This window comes from Alnus glutinosa, chromosome 4 (assembly GCF_958979055.1).
Source record: "Alnus glutinosa chromosome 4, dhAlnGlut1.1, whole genome shotgun sequence".
NCBI classification, from domain to species: domain Eukaryota; kingdom Viridiplantae; phylum Streptophyta; class Magnoliopsida; order Fagales; family Betulaceae; genus Alnus; species Alnus glutinosa.
Genome location: NC_084889.1, coordinates 3,038,716 through 3,053,478, shown reverse-complemented (window position 1 = coordinate 3,053,478; position 14,763 = coordinate 3,038,716). Strand labels below are relative to the sequence as shown.

At 39.3% G+C, this 14,763-nt stretch overlaps 2 protein-coding genes and 1 pseudogene across 2 annotated transcripts; all 3 read left to right on the top strand.

The window, feature by feature from the left end:
- Nucleotides 1-2,826: 2,826 nt before the first annotated feature.
- On the top strand, nucleotides 2,827-3,596 carry LOC133867158 (uncharacterized). The gene is made up of 2 exons (XM_062303855.1): nucleotides 2,827-3,122; nucleotides 3,229-3,596. The coding sequence occupies exons 1-2, from the start codon at nucleotides 2,842-2,844 to the stop codon at nucleotides 3,539-3,541; spliced, it is 594 nt and encodes a 197-aa protein (XP_062159839.1). The 5' UTR covers nucleotides 2,827-2,841; the 3' UTR covers nucleotides 3,542-3,596.
- Nucleotides 3,597-3,810: 214 nt separating this feature from the next.
- Nucleotides 3,811-14,302, top strand: LOC133867159 (uncharacterized; annotated as a pseudogene).
- Nucleotides 9,746-11,831, top strand: LOC133867337 (uncharacterized). Its single transcript, XM_062304067.1, has 2 exons — nucleotides 9,746-11,452; nucleotides 11,635-11,831. Exons 1-2 carry the CDS (start codon nucleotides 10,327-10,329, stop codon nucleotides 11,727-11,729), a joined length of 1,221 nt encoding a protein of 406 aa, XP_062160051.1. The 5' UTR covers nucleotides 9,746-10,326; the 3' UTR covers nucleotides 11,730-11,831.
- Nucleotides 14,303-14,763: the final 461 nt, after the last annotated feature.

Below are 14,763 nucleotides of genomic sequence, written 5' to 3'. Positions count from 1 at the left end.
TATTCAAGAGGAAGAATTAATTAGTTACCCATATTCTATGGAAATGCCCGGCAGCATAAGATGTGTGGGGGTGCAGACCAATTAAATTCGAAAAGACTTGCGGCATGGGTAAATGTTTTCAGACCTTATTTGCTGATCTGATCAGTGAGAGGTGCACCAAAGAAGAATTAGAGCTGATGGTCATTCTTGCACGCAATATTTGGCTACATAGGAATACTACTATATATTCATGGAGGAATGTTCAAACACCCCTTGGAAGTGCTTCAGAAGGCGCAGGCTTCACCTGAGGATTTCCAAAGGGAGAATACTTTGAAAGTGGAGAGACCATACAACCTTCCCGTACTATTCAGCAGGTTATGTCGGTTGCAAGTGAATTGGGATGTAGCCCTTGATAAGTAATTGGGAGGAGTTGGTTCCCTGGGGAATATTCAAAGTGAATTGGGACTCGGCCCTTTATAAGAAATTGGGACGAGTTGGTTTTGGGACTATTGCTAAGGACAACGAAGGGAATGTGTTGGCCGCTCAGAGTACCACCCATTCTATTAGCATTGATCCTACAATGGCCGAAGTGTGGGCAGCTCTTCACGCAATTCTTGTCATTAAGGAATTAGAGATGTTTGATATTATCCTTGAAGGTGATGTGTAGCAGGTTGTTAACAAGATCAATTCAGAAAGTCTTGACCTCAATAGATTTGGGCATTTCATAGAAGGCATCCGATTTGAATTGTGTTCTTTGAGGTCCTCTCAAATGATTCATGTGTGGAAAGAGACAAACTCAACAGCTCATGTTCTATCTTAAGCGACTATAACTTATGTCATAAATAATATACAGTCGGAAGAAATTCCATATATTATTTATAATATTTTTCGTAGGAAATGTATTGCTCAATGTTAACCCTTTGGGTTTCTTATCAACGAAGATATCACATTTGAAAAAAAAAAAAAAAGTAAAAAGAAAAGGAAAAGAAAAGCGCGTAGAATTTGTAAAAATGTCGGACTTCATGAAACATTAACGTCAGCCCATTCTTCTTTATATATAAATAGTCTAGTCTCTCCATGCCATTGCTCTTCAATTTTTTCCTTGCCAAGCTAGCTACTGTTCGAGCTCGCAGGTGCCTCTCTTTCCGATCCTTCTATATATCTCACGAATTTCTTTCTTCATTTTCGAGATTGTGCTCCTTATAATTGGTGTCCGGCTGGTTGATTGTTTTTTTGATTTGCCAATGCTTTTGTACCGTACGTTTCCTGCATGAATTTCTGCTTCTGTTATTCGGTTTGATTCCATTTGTCTGGAATATTCACAAAAATACATAATCATCCATGTTTAATCGTTTCATTGACAAATCATTAAAAGACTAAAATACATTAAGGATGAAAAGCACTCAATATTTTTCCTTTTAATTAAAGAGTCCAACCAGTTTTAAATCCGCCACCTGTTCAGCTCCACCCGCCGCCGGATTCCGCCAACCGCCACGACAAAACTTTGCCAGAATGTGGAGCGGCCAAAAATGGCCAGATCTGAAACTGTTGCCCAACACACCAGCCGACCACGACCACGACCCCGATACAGATCTGGCCGGATTTTGCCGATGTGGTCGTCTGTCCAGTTGATCCTTGCCTCCGCCGGACCCTTTCTCTCTTAAGAAGACTGGTATTAAGGAAGCAACTGACCTGAAGTCAGAAAAATTAGACCCGGCAGATTTTGACAAAGTGTGGTCATATGCTGGGAACGTCGGTGCAAGAAGAGTTCCCGGAAATGCTCCAGAGCGAAATTGACTTCTGGGTGCAGGTAAGTTGAAACACGTAATCAAATTAAAACTAACAAAGAAGCTGTAGTCGCCTGTAGAGCTGGTGTGGAAGCAGGCGGAAGCCTTGAGGGCTGTGAGAATGAGAAATATTGGAGGGGGCAAGGGTCCGGAATGGATTAGAGAGAATAGAGATGAGTAGTGAATTTGGTATTTTCATGTTTATTGTATTTTTGTTTTAATTTTTGATTTTTTATGAGTTGTAAAATTATAAAATTTTTATTGTAATTTTTAGGTTTTTATGAGTTATCAACTTCTAATTGGATGCAGTAGCCCATCCTAGGTATTCTCATTTATTATATGTATTTTGGCTAAACATGCTATCATAGACAGTATATATAACGTTTATCGTTAAAACTCAAATACTCTAATATATATATATATATTTATATTTACTAAAATTTATACATATTATTCGATGGCGGTCAAAATCAATTATTAGACTACAAACTTTTAATTTTTAATTTTTCTTTGTAAGTAAGAATGGATTAAATTGAGGAAAAAACAATACAGATCTAGGCACAAGTCGGTTAAGTTATTTTAGTTGTATATTTACTTTCATCTGTACAATATATTGCTATTTTTCGTAATCAATCGTCACCCACCATTTCATAACCCCCACCAAAAAAAATAAAAATAAAAAAAACCAAGCTTTTCATATTTAAATTAAGTTCTCTCTCTCTCTCTCTCTCTCTCTCATGAACTTGTTTTTGGATCTTTGAGAGTTGAGACCGTTGATTTCATTTATTTCTTGTTTAATAATTTCTCACCAATTAAAACTTTAGTACTTGGAATATTCTTCTCTCTCTCTCTCTCTCTCTCTCTCTCTCTCTCTCTTTAATGCTTTTAAATATTTTTGGTTTTATCTAAAGTTGTGTTTGGGAGTAGTGCTTGTCTTAATTTATAGCAATACGTACTTTCCACAAAATTCGGAAGCCTGCCCGTATGCTGAATCAGGTGATCATCAAGGAACACGAACTATCTAGTACTGCAAGACTAGGAGAAAGCAATTTAATTAATGGAGGCCCTCAAGAAGATGAAGAGGGTTGGGGCTGGTTTTCTAAGAACATTGAAAAGCGACACATACCCTTACCAACCTGAGCTTTCACGTCATGCCGTAGTCGTTGCACTTCTGAGTTGCGTCTTTTTTATCTGCTTCGACATCAGGCATACTCTAATTACCGATGACAACAGCATTGTAATGTGGTCTGTGCACATTTTTTTGTTTGGATCCTTCTTCATCTTTTTACAGCCTTGGGTTCAATTCTTTTCCCAGCCATTAATAGGGAAACCGAGCTATTCAAATTTCAATAAGTGGTAATTAAATTTTACTCTCAATCTTATGATGATGATTGTGTTTAATTTACTTCATGTATATGTATGTGTGTTAATCATTGTAATTTTTGGAAATTGAGTTTTGTAGGTACGTATCCTGGCTTTTAGTAGCAGCTGTCTATCATCTTCCCAGTTCTCAGTCAATGGGAGTGTATATGAGAATGAATTTGTCTCTATTTTTGACAACTTTTGCCTCTTCAATTCTCTGTCTTCTTTTCTTCCACACTATTTTTGATGGCCTTCGCTACTTTTTTTCACGTGAGGCTCGAAAGTGGCCAGATATGTGGACCATTCTCCAACTCTCTATTGTAAGTCCTGGAGACGCTTTTGGTATCATATCATGCATATATACTAATCCAAGAACTACCTTATTATCTTACAACTATTTTACCTGCACCTAGTAATCTCAAACGTACAATTACTGTTATGAGATAGTTTTGGAATAAAAATATAATTTTTAGCATTACTCTTTTATCTACGTTATTAATGTGTAACTGTCAATCAGCCATTGTTAAAACTAAAAAAAATTGAAAAACCGGTTGTATTAACACTTCAATAAAATGAGATAAAAATGTGATGTATATATAACATTACTCATATCATATTGTTGTAGAGTTTTTAATTCCTTTATAATGTAAAACTCTGATAATGTTCATGTTTGAAGGTTGTCAGTATAGCCTGCTGTGTATTTCTAGAGAGACACAGCTTGAGTTGAAAGACCATGTCTGCTCATCTTGGCTTGGTCCGGTTGAGTCTGCGAGTAACTATTATTATCCGCTTTTTTACATGTGGGACAATTACGGGCGAACATTGGTTATATACGAGGTACATACAGCTAATAACCATTATTAATTAATAATTTTTTACTCAATTGTATCGCATGTGACATATTTTTTTGTTGAATTTAACAGAAAATACTAATGAATGGGTTGATTAAATGAAAGGGCTAGATAATTAAAGGGAATCAATTGCAACTTTTTACAGTTTTTTGAATATTAAAAATAGAGTAGAAATTAATTTGAGGAGGTAAATGCAGTTTTCACTAATTTATATTGGATAAAGTCTTAATACAAATAGCACTTTCCTTACATATGTCATCTTGTATTTTCCTACGTACCTACATGTATATTTTGGATTTTTCATTCGCTTTTTTTTCTTTTCCCTCTTATATATATATATGATCAGTTATTTAGAAGTGGGTCGGCTACGGGTTCATCGGAAGGAATCTATCTCGTCTACTCGTCATGGACGACACTCGTAGGACTTTACATTGCCAATTACATAGCGGAGAGGTCATTTGAGTAAGTAGTGTTTTGTAGCTTAGTTTCACATGAATTATGACCTCAAGCTGATTGCCTGGACTGATGATCAGTGTTCTCTAAGCTCTTTAATTTGCTCAGGTCAGACGGCAAAGAATACGAGAAGAAGGAAAATCATAAGAAGCCTGATTTCTTAGATATGGTTCCCTGGTATTCAGGGTACGTACGTATTGTATATCTCCTCGATCTCATCTTTTCTTGTTATTTCTTTGCCCCCCACCAAAAAAGTTCTCTCTTTTTGGAGGGTGGCCGGATTTGTTATATAATTAGATTTTCAAGTTGATGCAGAACATCAGCTGATCTGTATAAGACTGTTTTCGACCTCATGGTATCAGTAAATATCTTCCTAGGTCGCTTTGACATGCGGATATTGCAGGTATCACAAACTAATTCAGTTGTATTAATTCTAATTTCCAATTAAGTATATATGTTTATTTTCTTTTATGATCTAGCTAGATGATAAAATAAGTACTCGATCTCTCTTCAATTCTTATATCCTCGATCTAATGATAATTAATGAGCTCCTTGTAGTTTTTGTAGGGAAAAGATAAACTATCTGGTTTTGCATCATAATGTTTTGATATCTTTTTACATATCTTCCCCGGCCCTTTCTCCCATTTTCGATCAGGCAGCAACGAATCAGTTTCAAGATGGAGCCCAACAAGGCGATTTTTTATATGATCAATTTAGTAAAGAGGTAGAACTATGGTTTGATTTCATGGCTGATACTGGGGATGGTGGGAACTCAACCTATACTGTCGCACGCCTACTTGCTCAGCCTTCCATTCGTTGCACTAGTACTAGTAATTCAGAGCTTGACTTACCACGTGGAAACTTACTGCTCATTGGAGGGGATCTTGCGTAAGTTGAATATTTTTTATTCATAATTCATATTTTGACACTTTGAAATTTTAACTAATTCATATTTTGACTTAATTTGTTCAAAAGGACACATGTTAATTGATTTGTATGAATTTCATACAAACTAATTTGTAAGAAATTTATGTTACTTCTAATCTTACCTTAACACTTGCTAGGGATATGCGTAAATTGGTGGTGCTTGCTATTAGAGCATTAATACACATGTTCGATCTACGTACTGTCTAAATCCCTCACACATAATGAAACTCAATCTGCTATCTCCCGTGAGCAAAATCACAATGGGAACAAATATATTTAAAGTACTGTTTGAGCCATCTTAGCCACAAAATACAGAATATAGATTCTTTGATTAACTCTTTGTCTAATTAATTGTCTATGAGTTTTGAATATATGCTACTAGAAATTGTTCATCTTCAAACAGTTTCGTAAGACCTCTAATTTGAGCTAAATATATTTCACAAACTCATGTCCAATATCTCATAATAATTAAGGACAGTCATTCCTTAGGCGACAAATTATCATTACGAGATAACCGAATCATCATCAACAATATTCACTTACTTAAAGAGGGGATACTTTTCAAGGATTATTGATAGTGTTCAAAGAACCCATTGTTATAATTAATAAGATCATTAATAATACGACTATGTATTTTGTGTATTTTTATATATTTTTGTTTTAAGTTGCATTAAAATGTATGAGCTGCAATCTAAATTAAGTTAAATTTTCGCAGTCGAGCAGAAGAAATTGTATGCAATTTAAATTTTGGTCTGCTAGCTATAAATTTCTCATTGTGTGTAGCGTTACTACATACTAATTAATATCAATATATATATATATATATGGTCATATGCTATTTTTGTAAAACATGTTTAAGTCGTAAAATTTTGCTTCTATTATAATTTATAGGTATCCTAATCCGTCGGAGTTCACCTATGAGAGGCGCCTCTTTCGTCCTTTCGAGTATGCCCTTCAGCCGCCCATTGCCAAGGATGCGGCGGCGGTGCCTGGTGATGGACCTCAGTGTTTTATTATTCCCGGAAACCATGGTACGTACGTAATTGGTCTTAATTTTTAGCTTGACCCTCTTCTGAAGTTGGTTCTTAATTTTCACCCACAACAAGAGATCGAGGGGTTCTTGGAAACTGACTAATTATTTATATAATTGATATATTTAATTTCTTTTGGCGTGACAGATTGGTTTGATGGGCTTCGTACCTTTATGGGGAATATATGCCATAAGAGGTGCATGGCTGGGGGGGTGGTTTATGCCTCAGAAGAAGAGTTATTTTGCTTTGCAGCTTCCTAAAGGATGGTGGGTATTTGGTCTTGATCTTGCACTGGACGCCGATATCGACAGGGATCAATTCCATTTCTTTTCAAAACTAGCCAGGGACACGGTATTTAATTTTAATTTAATTGAATTTTATCTTCTAGCTTTTTTGGAACTTTAATTTCTGGGTCGTTGATGATGACTTTAATTGGGTAATTAATTAATAAAGGTTGGAGGGAAAGAGAGTGTGATCATCATGACACACCAACCGGATTGGCTTGTTGAGTGGTACGAAAATGGTGGTTCGAGAAATAATAATTTGGTGTCAGAGCTGATATGTGGGATTTTGAAAGAAAGGTGTAAGCTTCGAATTGCTGGGGACATACATCACTATATGCGCCACAGCTCGGAGCAGCTTCCAGATTCCAAGTCGGTTTATGCGCAACATCTACTTGTAAATGGTTGTGGTGGAGCATTTGCGCATCCCACCCATGTCTTTCGTGATTTTACTCAATCTCATGGAGTCTCCTACAAGCTTGAATCCGCTTATCCTTCTTTCAAGTTATCAAGAACGGTACGTATATGCTTCTGCAAGCTGATCACATTTATTTTCTCTTTTTCCATTTTTGACATCTTAATTATAGCATTCCATTTTGATTGGTGTTCATATTGATTTCGTGCAGCTTGCCAAACGAAATATTAAGAATTTCCGAAGGGAGAATTGGCAATTTGATTTTATGGGTGGCATTATATATTTTATATTAGTCTTTTCCATGTTCCCACAGGTAAATTTCTGCTCTCCTCCGATCATATGATTATTCTAAGGGAAAATATACAATAATTTCCTGCGATTTTAATTTACTTTCTCGATTTTTAACTTCTTCAGTTTTTTGTATTTTCCCCTTTCCTCGTTCCGTCCAAAAATGCTCCAGGTAGCCACCTTTTCCACATCAGTTATATATATATATATATATATTTTTTTAATTTTATTAAAAAAACAAAACAAAACAAAAAAAAAATCAGCGAGAGAGGTGGAGGAGCCACCCCTTAATAAAAGGAGAGCTTGCACAGCCACCCCAACTAGAGGCGGTGGCTCACATGGCCACCCCAATCAAAGGGTTGACTTCACCCCCTGTTTTTGGGGTACGAGATTGCATAAACCATCACTTTGTTTGGGTTGGTCACACAAGATATATATAGTCATGTTTTATTATAATAAAAGGGTAGCTTGTGCAGCCACCCCAACTAGGTGGTGACTCACACGGCCACCCCAATCAAAGGGGTTGACTTCATCCTACATGTTTAGAGTGGCAGTGTAAGTCATTACTTTGTTTGAGTTAATCGCACGAGCCACACTTTAGTTAAGGTGGCCGCACGAGCCACCCTTTCGTTGGGGTGGTCACATGAGCAACCCCCGTTGCTCAATGGCCACTCCATCTATCTTTCTTCTTCTTTTTTGGTTCTTCTTTTTTTTTGAATAAAGTAAAAATTATATATTGTTTTGAATCATGCATATACAAAATTGCTTATGCATTAACCCGTTTAATGCCACGTAAGCAGTTTTGGGCGATTATGAAGGGAGAAAGGTGAAAAACTTAAAAGAAGTTAAAATTAAGATTTAAAAAACTGAGTAAATTAAAATCGCGATTACTCAGCTGCAAGAAGATGTTTTATATTTTTCCTTATTCAAATTAATTAGGACCCTCTCTTTATAAATCTCTTGAATTGAAACAACTTATGAACTTAAACAGGCCGCCTATAAAGTTTAATTTTGTTTGTTTGTTTGTCTATCTTTAGTGTAAGCTTGATCACATCTGTCAAGTAGATTCACTCTCGGGTTTCTTGTGGAGTTTCTCTGGCACATTGTGGAGTGCTTTCATATACATGCTGGAGCACTCTTATGTGTCTCTAGGAGGTGCTATACTACTGCAGATTATAGCAATTGCATTTGTTCCCTCCAAAGTATCATGGAGGACACGTGTAATCATCGGAATTCTCCATGTTTGTGCGCACCTGGCCGTAGCTCTAGTTCTTATGCTGGCTTTGGAACTGGTTGTTGAGACGTTTGTCCGGCATAGACTACTAGCAACTTCAGGCAAGTTTTTCCTTATTTTATCTCATATATGCGTTAACGTTACATTCAAACAACGTTTTCACTTTTCATCACACTTTAATTATATAAGGTAAAATCGATCGATTTATGTCACAATCTATATATATATATATATACACACACACACACAATGGGTTGATTAAGGATCTCTTACTTGAGTGACAGGATCGAGAAAGAAAAAAATCTCAAAACATATAACTATATGTTTTCTTGATCAGGCTATGACTCTTTATATTGGTGGTACCGATCGGTATTTCCTCGGCACTTTCCAGTACCATCTCGCATTCTAGCTCATATAAAACAATGGACATTTGGCCTTTATCCGGCAGGTATCAAGTATCTCATGTCTGCATTTGATGTGCCAGAGGTAAGTGTTAAATTTTAAAAGTGTATTTTCTAGAATCCACAGTTATTAATTTTCTTATTTTGAGTGATGTAGTGAGGAATTAATGTAATTTTAAATGTGGAGGGACTCACTTACACATGATGGATGACACATGTCATTCTTTCCTTCTTAACCTTTCCACCCTACCATCTTCTACCTTGGTCATCTAACCATCACTACCCTCATTCAACAATTTCAACCCACTTCATCTTTCAATACAATCTTATACTTTCCCAAGGAACTTTATTATCATTTCATGTACAAATTCGTTGTTCTTCCTTGGTCACATGAAAAGTCATGCTTATCTTCTTAAGTTAAGTGTAAGAATACTCTAGAACCCTTCCCTAACCCTTATATATACCCTAAGCATGCTTCCAAGTCTCTCATTCCATCATATCCCACAAAAACCTTCTTCTATCTTGTGCAAGTGTTATCCAACCCAAGTTTTTTTTATTGTTGTATTATTTCATAAATAAGAAGTACATTTTCCATTTAGTTTTGATCTCTCTTTTATTTTTGGTTGTGAGTCCTTGGACTAGTGTAACTTTGTTGCACTACTTGAGAATCGGTTGTTCCTAATATTTGGACACCGTATTTCTCTACAGTAAGAAGGGCGAAACGCTGATCTCCTTGTTCCAGAAATATTTTGTTGGGGATAAATCCCACTCAACCCGATCCAAAGAGAAGATTCAAAAGTCAAATAGGTCCAAACAGATAAGAATAATGATAAGATAAGAATAATGATCACATCAGAGGTCTAAGAAGATATCAGATCAGAAGTCTAAGAAGATGTCAGATCAGAAGTCTAAGAAGATATCAGATTGGAAGTCTAAGAAGATATCCAATTAGAAGTCTAGTAAATGATTGAAGTCCAATTAGAACTCGGACAGCAGTTCTAGATCAATAAGGAGCAGGAGTCCTAATCCAGGTTTGACTCCACCTCTATGCCTATAAATAGGCCCATACCCCAGGTATAAACGAAAGTCTCAATTTTATGCATAGAGCATTATTTCTCTCACAGAAGCTAACTTAGGCATCGGAGCGGGACCCCCGGAAGGGTCCCTAGTTTTTGTTGTTTTGCAGAATCATTGAGAAGCGTGGGGAACATCAAAGGAACGTGCAGATTCACACCATACCGGAAACTGTACCAACAGTTTGGCGCCGTCTGTGGGAAACGATTATTCGTTCCTCATAAAAGAAAAAGAAGATCCAGCATGGTGATGAACACACGTTCCGGAAGCCAGACCAATCGACAGCCCGTGGCCCCACAGGAACCGGCTATTCAGAATAATTTGCAGCCTCCACCGAACCCTCCCCCGGGGGGTGGAGATCAAGATCGCATAGCAGCGTTGGAAGCCCAGATTGAAGACTTAAATGCAGAATTGTTACGCATGAGGACGAGACAGCCCAATCCCGAGATGAACAGGGATGAGCGTGAGGAAGAAGATCACAATAGCAACATTAATCCTCGGAGGGAGGATGACCGCCAAGGAGATCTGAGCAGAATTATTGCCGAGCTGGAGAGAAGGTGCACGTACATGGAGATGGAAAGAAAGGACAAAGGCAGATCCGTAATGGTGGACAAGCTCCTAATGGGTACAGACTCACCCTTCACCAGACGGGTGGCAGACTATCAGCTTCCCGATAAGTTTAAGGTACCCCAAATTCTAAGTTATGCAGGAGACAGAGATCCCTTGGATCACCTAGAGAATTTCAAAGCTCATCTAGACCTTCACGGGACACCCGATGAAGTAGCATGTCGGGCCTTCCCTCTTACTCTTTCGGGGAATGCCCGAGACTGGTTCAGGAAGCTGCCCCCGAATTCCGTTGATCAGTTCAAGGAATTGTCCAAGATATTCCTAACGGAGTTCTTGGCTTTCCGGACAAGGAAGAAGCCTTCGGGATATTTGCTATCATTGCACCAGCAAGGCAATGAGAGTCTTAAGGAGTTTATGGCTCGGTTCAACCGAGAGAAGGCTACGGTCGAAGATCCGACCGAGGATATGATTTTTGCTGCCATTTATCAGGGAATTTCACCCGAGGAGCCTTTGATGAAGAAGTTGATCCGGAAGCAACCGAGTACCTTGCAGGGCCTCATGGATAAGGTAGAAGAATTCATCAATCAGGAAGAGACGCTGAAGTCTATGGCCAGTTCTAGACTACCTCGAGAGACAGCCCCAGAAAAGAAAAGGAAAGAACTCAAGAAAGCTGATTGGGAAGAGCAGAGACAGGTAAAGAAGTTCAAAGATTACAACTTTACACCTCTCAATGCCGAGATATCAGAAGTCCTCATGGAGATCAAGAGAGATCCGGCGTTTCGGGAACCGCAAAAGATACCAGGTAATCCTCCTTATAGGAATGCAGGGAAGTATTGTGATTTTCATAAACAAGCAGGTCATTACACCGAGGGGTGCGTAACCCTAAGGTTGTTAATAGAAGAATTCAAAAAGAATGGCAAGTTGGTTCGGTTCTTGGGAGAGCGACGGAACCATCAAGGAAATAACAGGCCTCGGAATCATCAGGACTATCAGCCCCGAGATCAACAGCCACGGGATTACTATCCCCGAGACCGTCCTCAGCTAGACGAAAGGCATCAAGAGAATGCTCCCCGAGATGACATAGAAAGAAGAGAGGACCGAAGAAGCAGAAGCCCACAGCATAGAGAGCCGAGGCAACAGCAGTATCTGCCCGTGATCCCATAAAAAGGACTCTCGGGAATTTCAGGCTTGCTTTTATTTTTTAGTATTTATATTTGCAAAGAACTAGACTTTTATTTTTAATTCAGGTTAGACAGAAAATTCCCCAGATTTTGGGAATAAGTATTTTCAGAATAAATGAATAAAGCTGACTTAAGCATCGGAGTGTTCCCGGTCTAAGGACCAGGAACCCGTTGATGTTGTTTCTTTTGCAGGGAAAAACTCTCGGATCAGTCCTAGCCGAGAGTCTCGGATCAGTTCTAGCCGAGAGCAAGAACAACTTCTCGGATCAGTCCTAGCCGAGAAGGAGCCTCTCGGATCAGTCCTAGCCGAGAAGGAGCCTCTCGGATCAGTCCTAGTCGAGAGCAAGAACAACTTCTCGGATCAGTCCTAGCCGAGAAGGAGCCTCTCGGACCAGTCCTAGCCGAGAGCAAGAAAAACTTCTCGGATCAGTCCTAGCCGAGAAGGAGCCTCTCGGATCAGTCCTAGCCGAGAGCAAGAACAACTTCTCGGATCAGTCCTAGCCGAGAAGGAGCCTCTCGGATCAGTCCTAGCCGAGAGCAAGAAAAACTTCTCGGATCAGTCCTAGCCGAGAAGGAGCCTCTCGGATCAGTCCTAGCCGAGAGCAAGAACAACTTCTCGGATCAGTCCTAGCCGAGAAGGAGCCTCTCGGATCAGTCCTAGCCGAGAGCAAGAACAACTTCTCGGATCAGTCCTAGCCGAGAAGGAGCCTCTCGGATCAGTCCTAGCCGAGAGCAAGAAAAACTTCTCGGATCAGTCCTAGCCGAGAAGGAGCCTCTCGGATCAGTCCTAGCCGAGATCAAGAACAACTTCTCGGATCAGTCCTAGCCGAGAAGGAGCCTCTCGGATCAGTCCTAGTCGAGAGCAAGAACAACTTCTCGGATCAGTCATAGCCGAGAAGGAGCCTCTCGGATCAGTCCTAGCCGAGAGCAAGAAAAACTTCTCGGATCAGTCCTAGCCGAGAAGGAGCCTCTCGGATCAGTCCTAGCCGAGAGCAAGAAAAACTTCTCGGATCAATCCTAGCAGAGAAGGAGAGTCTCGGATCAGTCCTAGCCGAGACCAAGAAGAAAACTCTCGGATCAGTCCTAGCCGAGAGTCTCGGATCAGTCCTAGCCGAGAGAAAGGAGCATCTCGGATCAGTCCTAGCCAAGAGCAAGAAGAAACTTCTCGGGGGGTCGGATTTAACCCTCGGGTTTTGCAGGTTAGCAGGTTTTCAGAAGGAGACAAAGATCGGGTTTCCTTAGACATGGAATTCCCATTATTCAAGCAAGCTTCGGATAAGGGAATTGGGGGGTAACTGTTGGGGATAAATCCCACTCAACCCGATCCAAAGAGAAGATTCAAAAGTCAAATAGGTCCAAACATATAAGAATAATGATAAGATAAGAATAATGATCACATCAGAGGTCTAAGAAGATATCAGATCAGAAGTCTAAGAAGATGTCAGATCAGAAGTCTAAGAAGATATCAGATTGGAAGTCTAAGAAGATATCCAATTAGAAGTCTAGTAAATGATTGAAGTCCAATTAGAACTCGGACAGCAGTTTTAGATCAATAAGGAGCAGGAGTCCTAATCCAGGTTTGACTCCACCTCTATGCCTATAAATAGGCCCATACCCCAGGTATAAACGAAAGTCTCAATTTTATGCATAGAGCATTATTTCTCTCACAGAAGCTAACTTAGGCATCGGAGCGGGACCCCCGGAAGGGTCCCTAGTTTTTGTTGTTTTGCAGAATCATTGAGAAGCGTGGGGAACATCAAAGGAACGTGCAGATTCACACCATACCGGAAACTGTACCAACATATTTATTGATGCTTCTTATGAAATTTACTGTCAGCTCATGGCTGTGGCGCGGAGCAATATTTGCGCCAATGGGATGGAATCCATGTCTCGATGGGGTGCCATAATTTATTACGCTTGTGTCTTCCTTTATTTCTGGGTCTTGTCAACCCCCGCAGTTTCCTTTGTGTTTGGGAGCTACTTGTACGTCTGCATCAACTGGTTTAACTTGCACTATGATGAGGCCTTCTCCTCTCTTAGGATTGCCGATTACAAGGCATTCACGCGATTCCATATCAAACCCAATGGTGATCTTCAAGTTTTCACCCTCGCCGTTGATGAGGTAAGAAATATAGCATGGAGTTTAGATCGATTGGTTGGTTCAAATGGGTTGTTCCAGCCTAGTCTTGAATGAAAGTGTATGTTTGACATGCAGGTCCCGAAGGAATGGGAGGTGGATACCAAATGGGAAACGGAGCAAAAAGATAAACCTAAGGTATTGAGTCACCGTAGAAAGACCCCCAGCAAATGGATTGCAGCTGTTGCACAGCAGGACCCACTTCATACTGTTAGGATTATTGACCAATTTGTTGTAAAACGTACTAGCAAACCGAAATCTGATTAACCTGTCTGTATTAACAAACAGAAATCTGATTTTCGAACAAGTATTAGCTCAGTCATTCGCTGATCCATGCTGCTCAAATTTTAACATTACTGTTCTTCTCACCATTGAGAAAGAAAGGGAAAAAGAAAAACCATCTTCTGCTTTTGGAGTTTCTATTTGCTAGTTGTCTGCAGCCTTAAGAAAGACGATCAAGTTGGCTATTATTATTATTATTATTATTATTATTATTATAATAGTAGTAGTAGTAGTATATTCTATAATCCAGCACGTCAGATTATCTATTCTCTCTATACCATTTAAATATACTCTCTTTACTCTCTCTTTCTCTCTCAATGCTGTGCTCATCAGAAACGAATGCTCACGGCCACCGCCTGAACTACCGCATAAACCCAAGAAACACGTGCTCGTTGTCGTCCGACCATGCTTCCCCACCACCTTCGGATATTTCACTAGCCTAGATCGTCCAAGTAAGGATGCATAAATCGGAGTGGTTAATTTTGGAAGGGCTGCATTCAGAATTTTAGATAG

Coding starts and splice junctions, on each gene's coding strand:
- LOC133867158 (XM_062303855.1), top strand. CDS start 2,842: ATGAAGAGGGTTGGGGCTGGTTTTCTAAGAACATTGAAAAGCGACACA. Junction 3,123..3,228: donor TATTCAAATTTCAATAAGTG/GTAATTAAATTT, acceptor TGAGTTTTGTAG/GTACGTATCCTGGCTTTTAG.
- LOC133867337 (XM_062304067.1), top strand. CDS start 10,327: ATGGTGATGAACACACGTTCCGGAAGCCAGACCAATCGACAGCCCGTG. Junction 11,453..11,634: donor GGAACCGCAAAAGATACCAG/GTAATCCTCCTT, acceptor CGGAATCATCAG/GACTATCAGCCCCGAGATCA.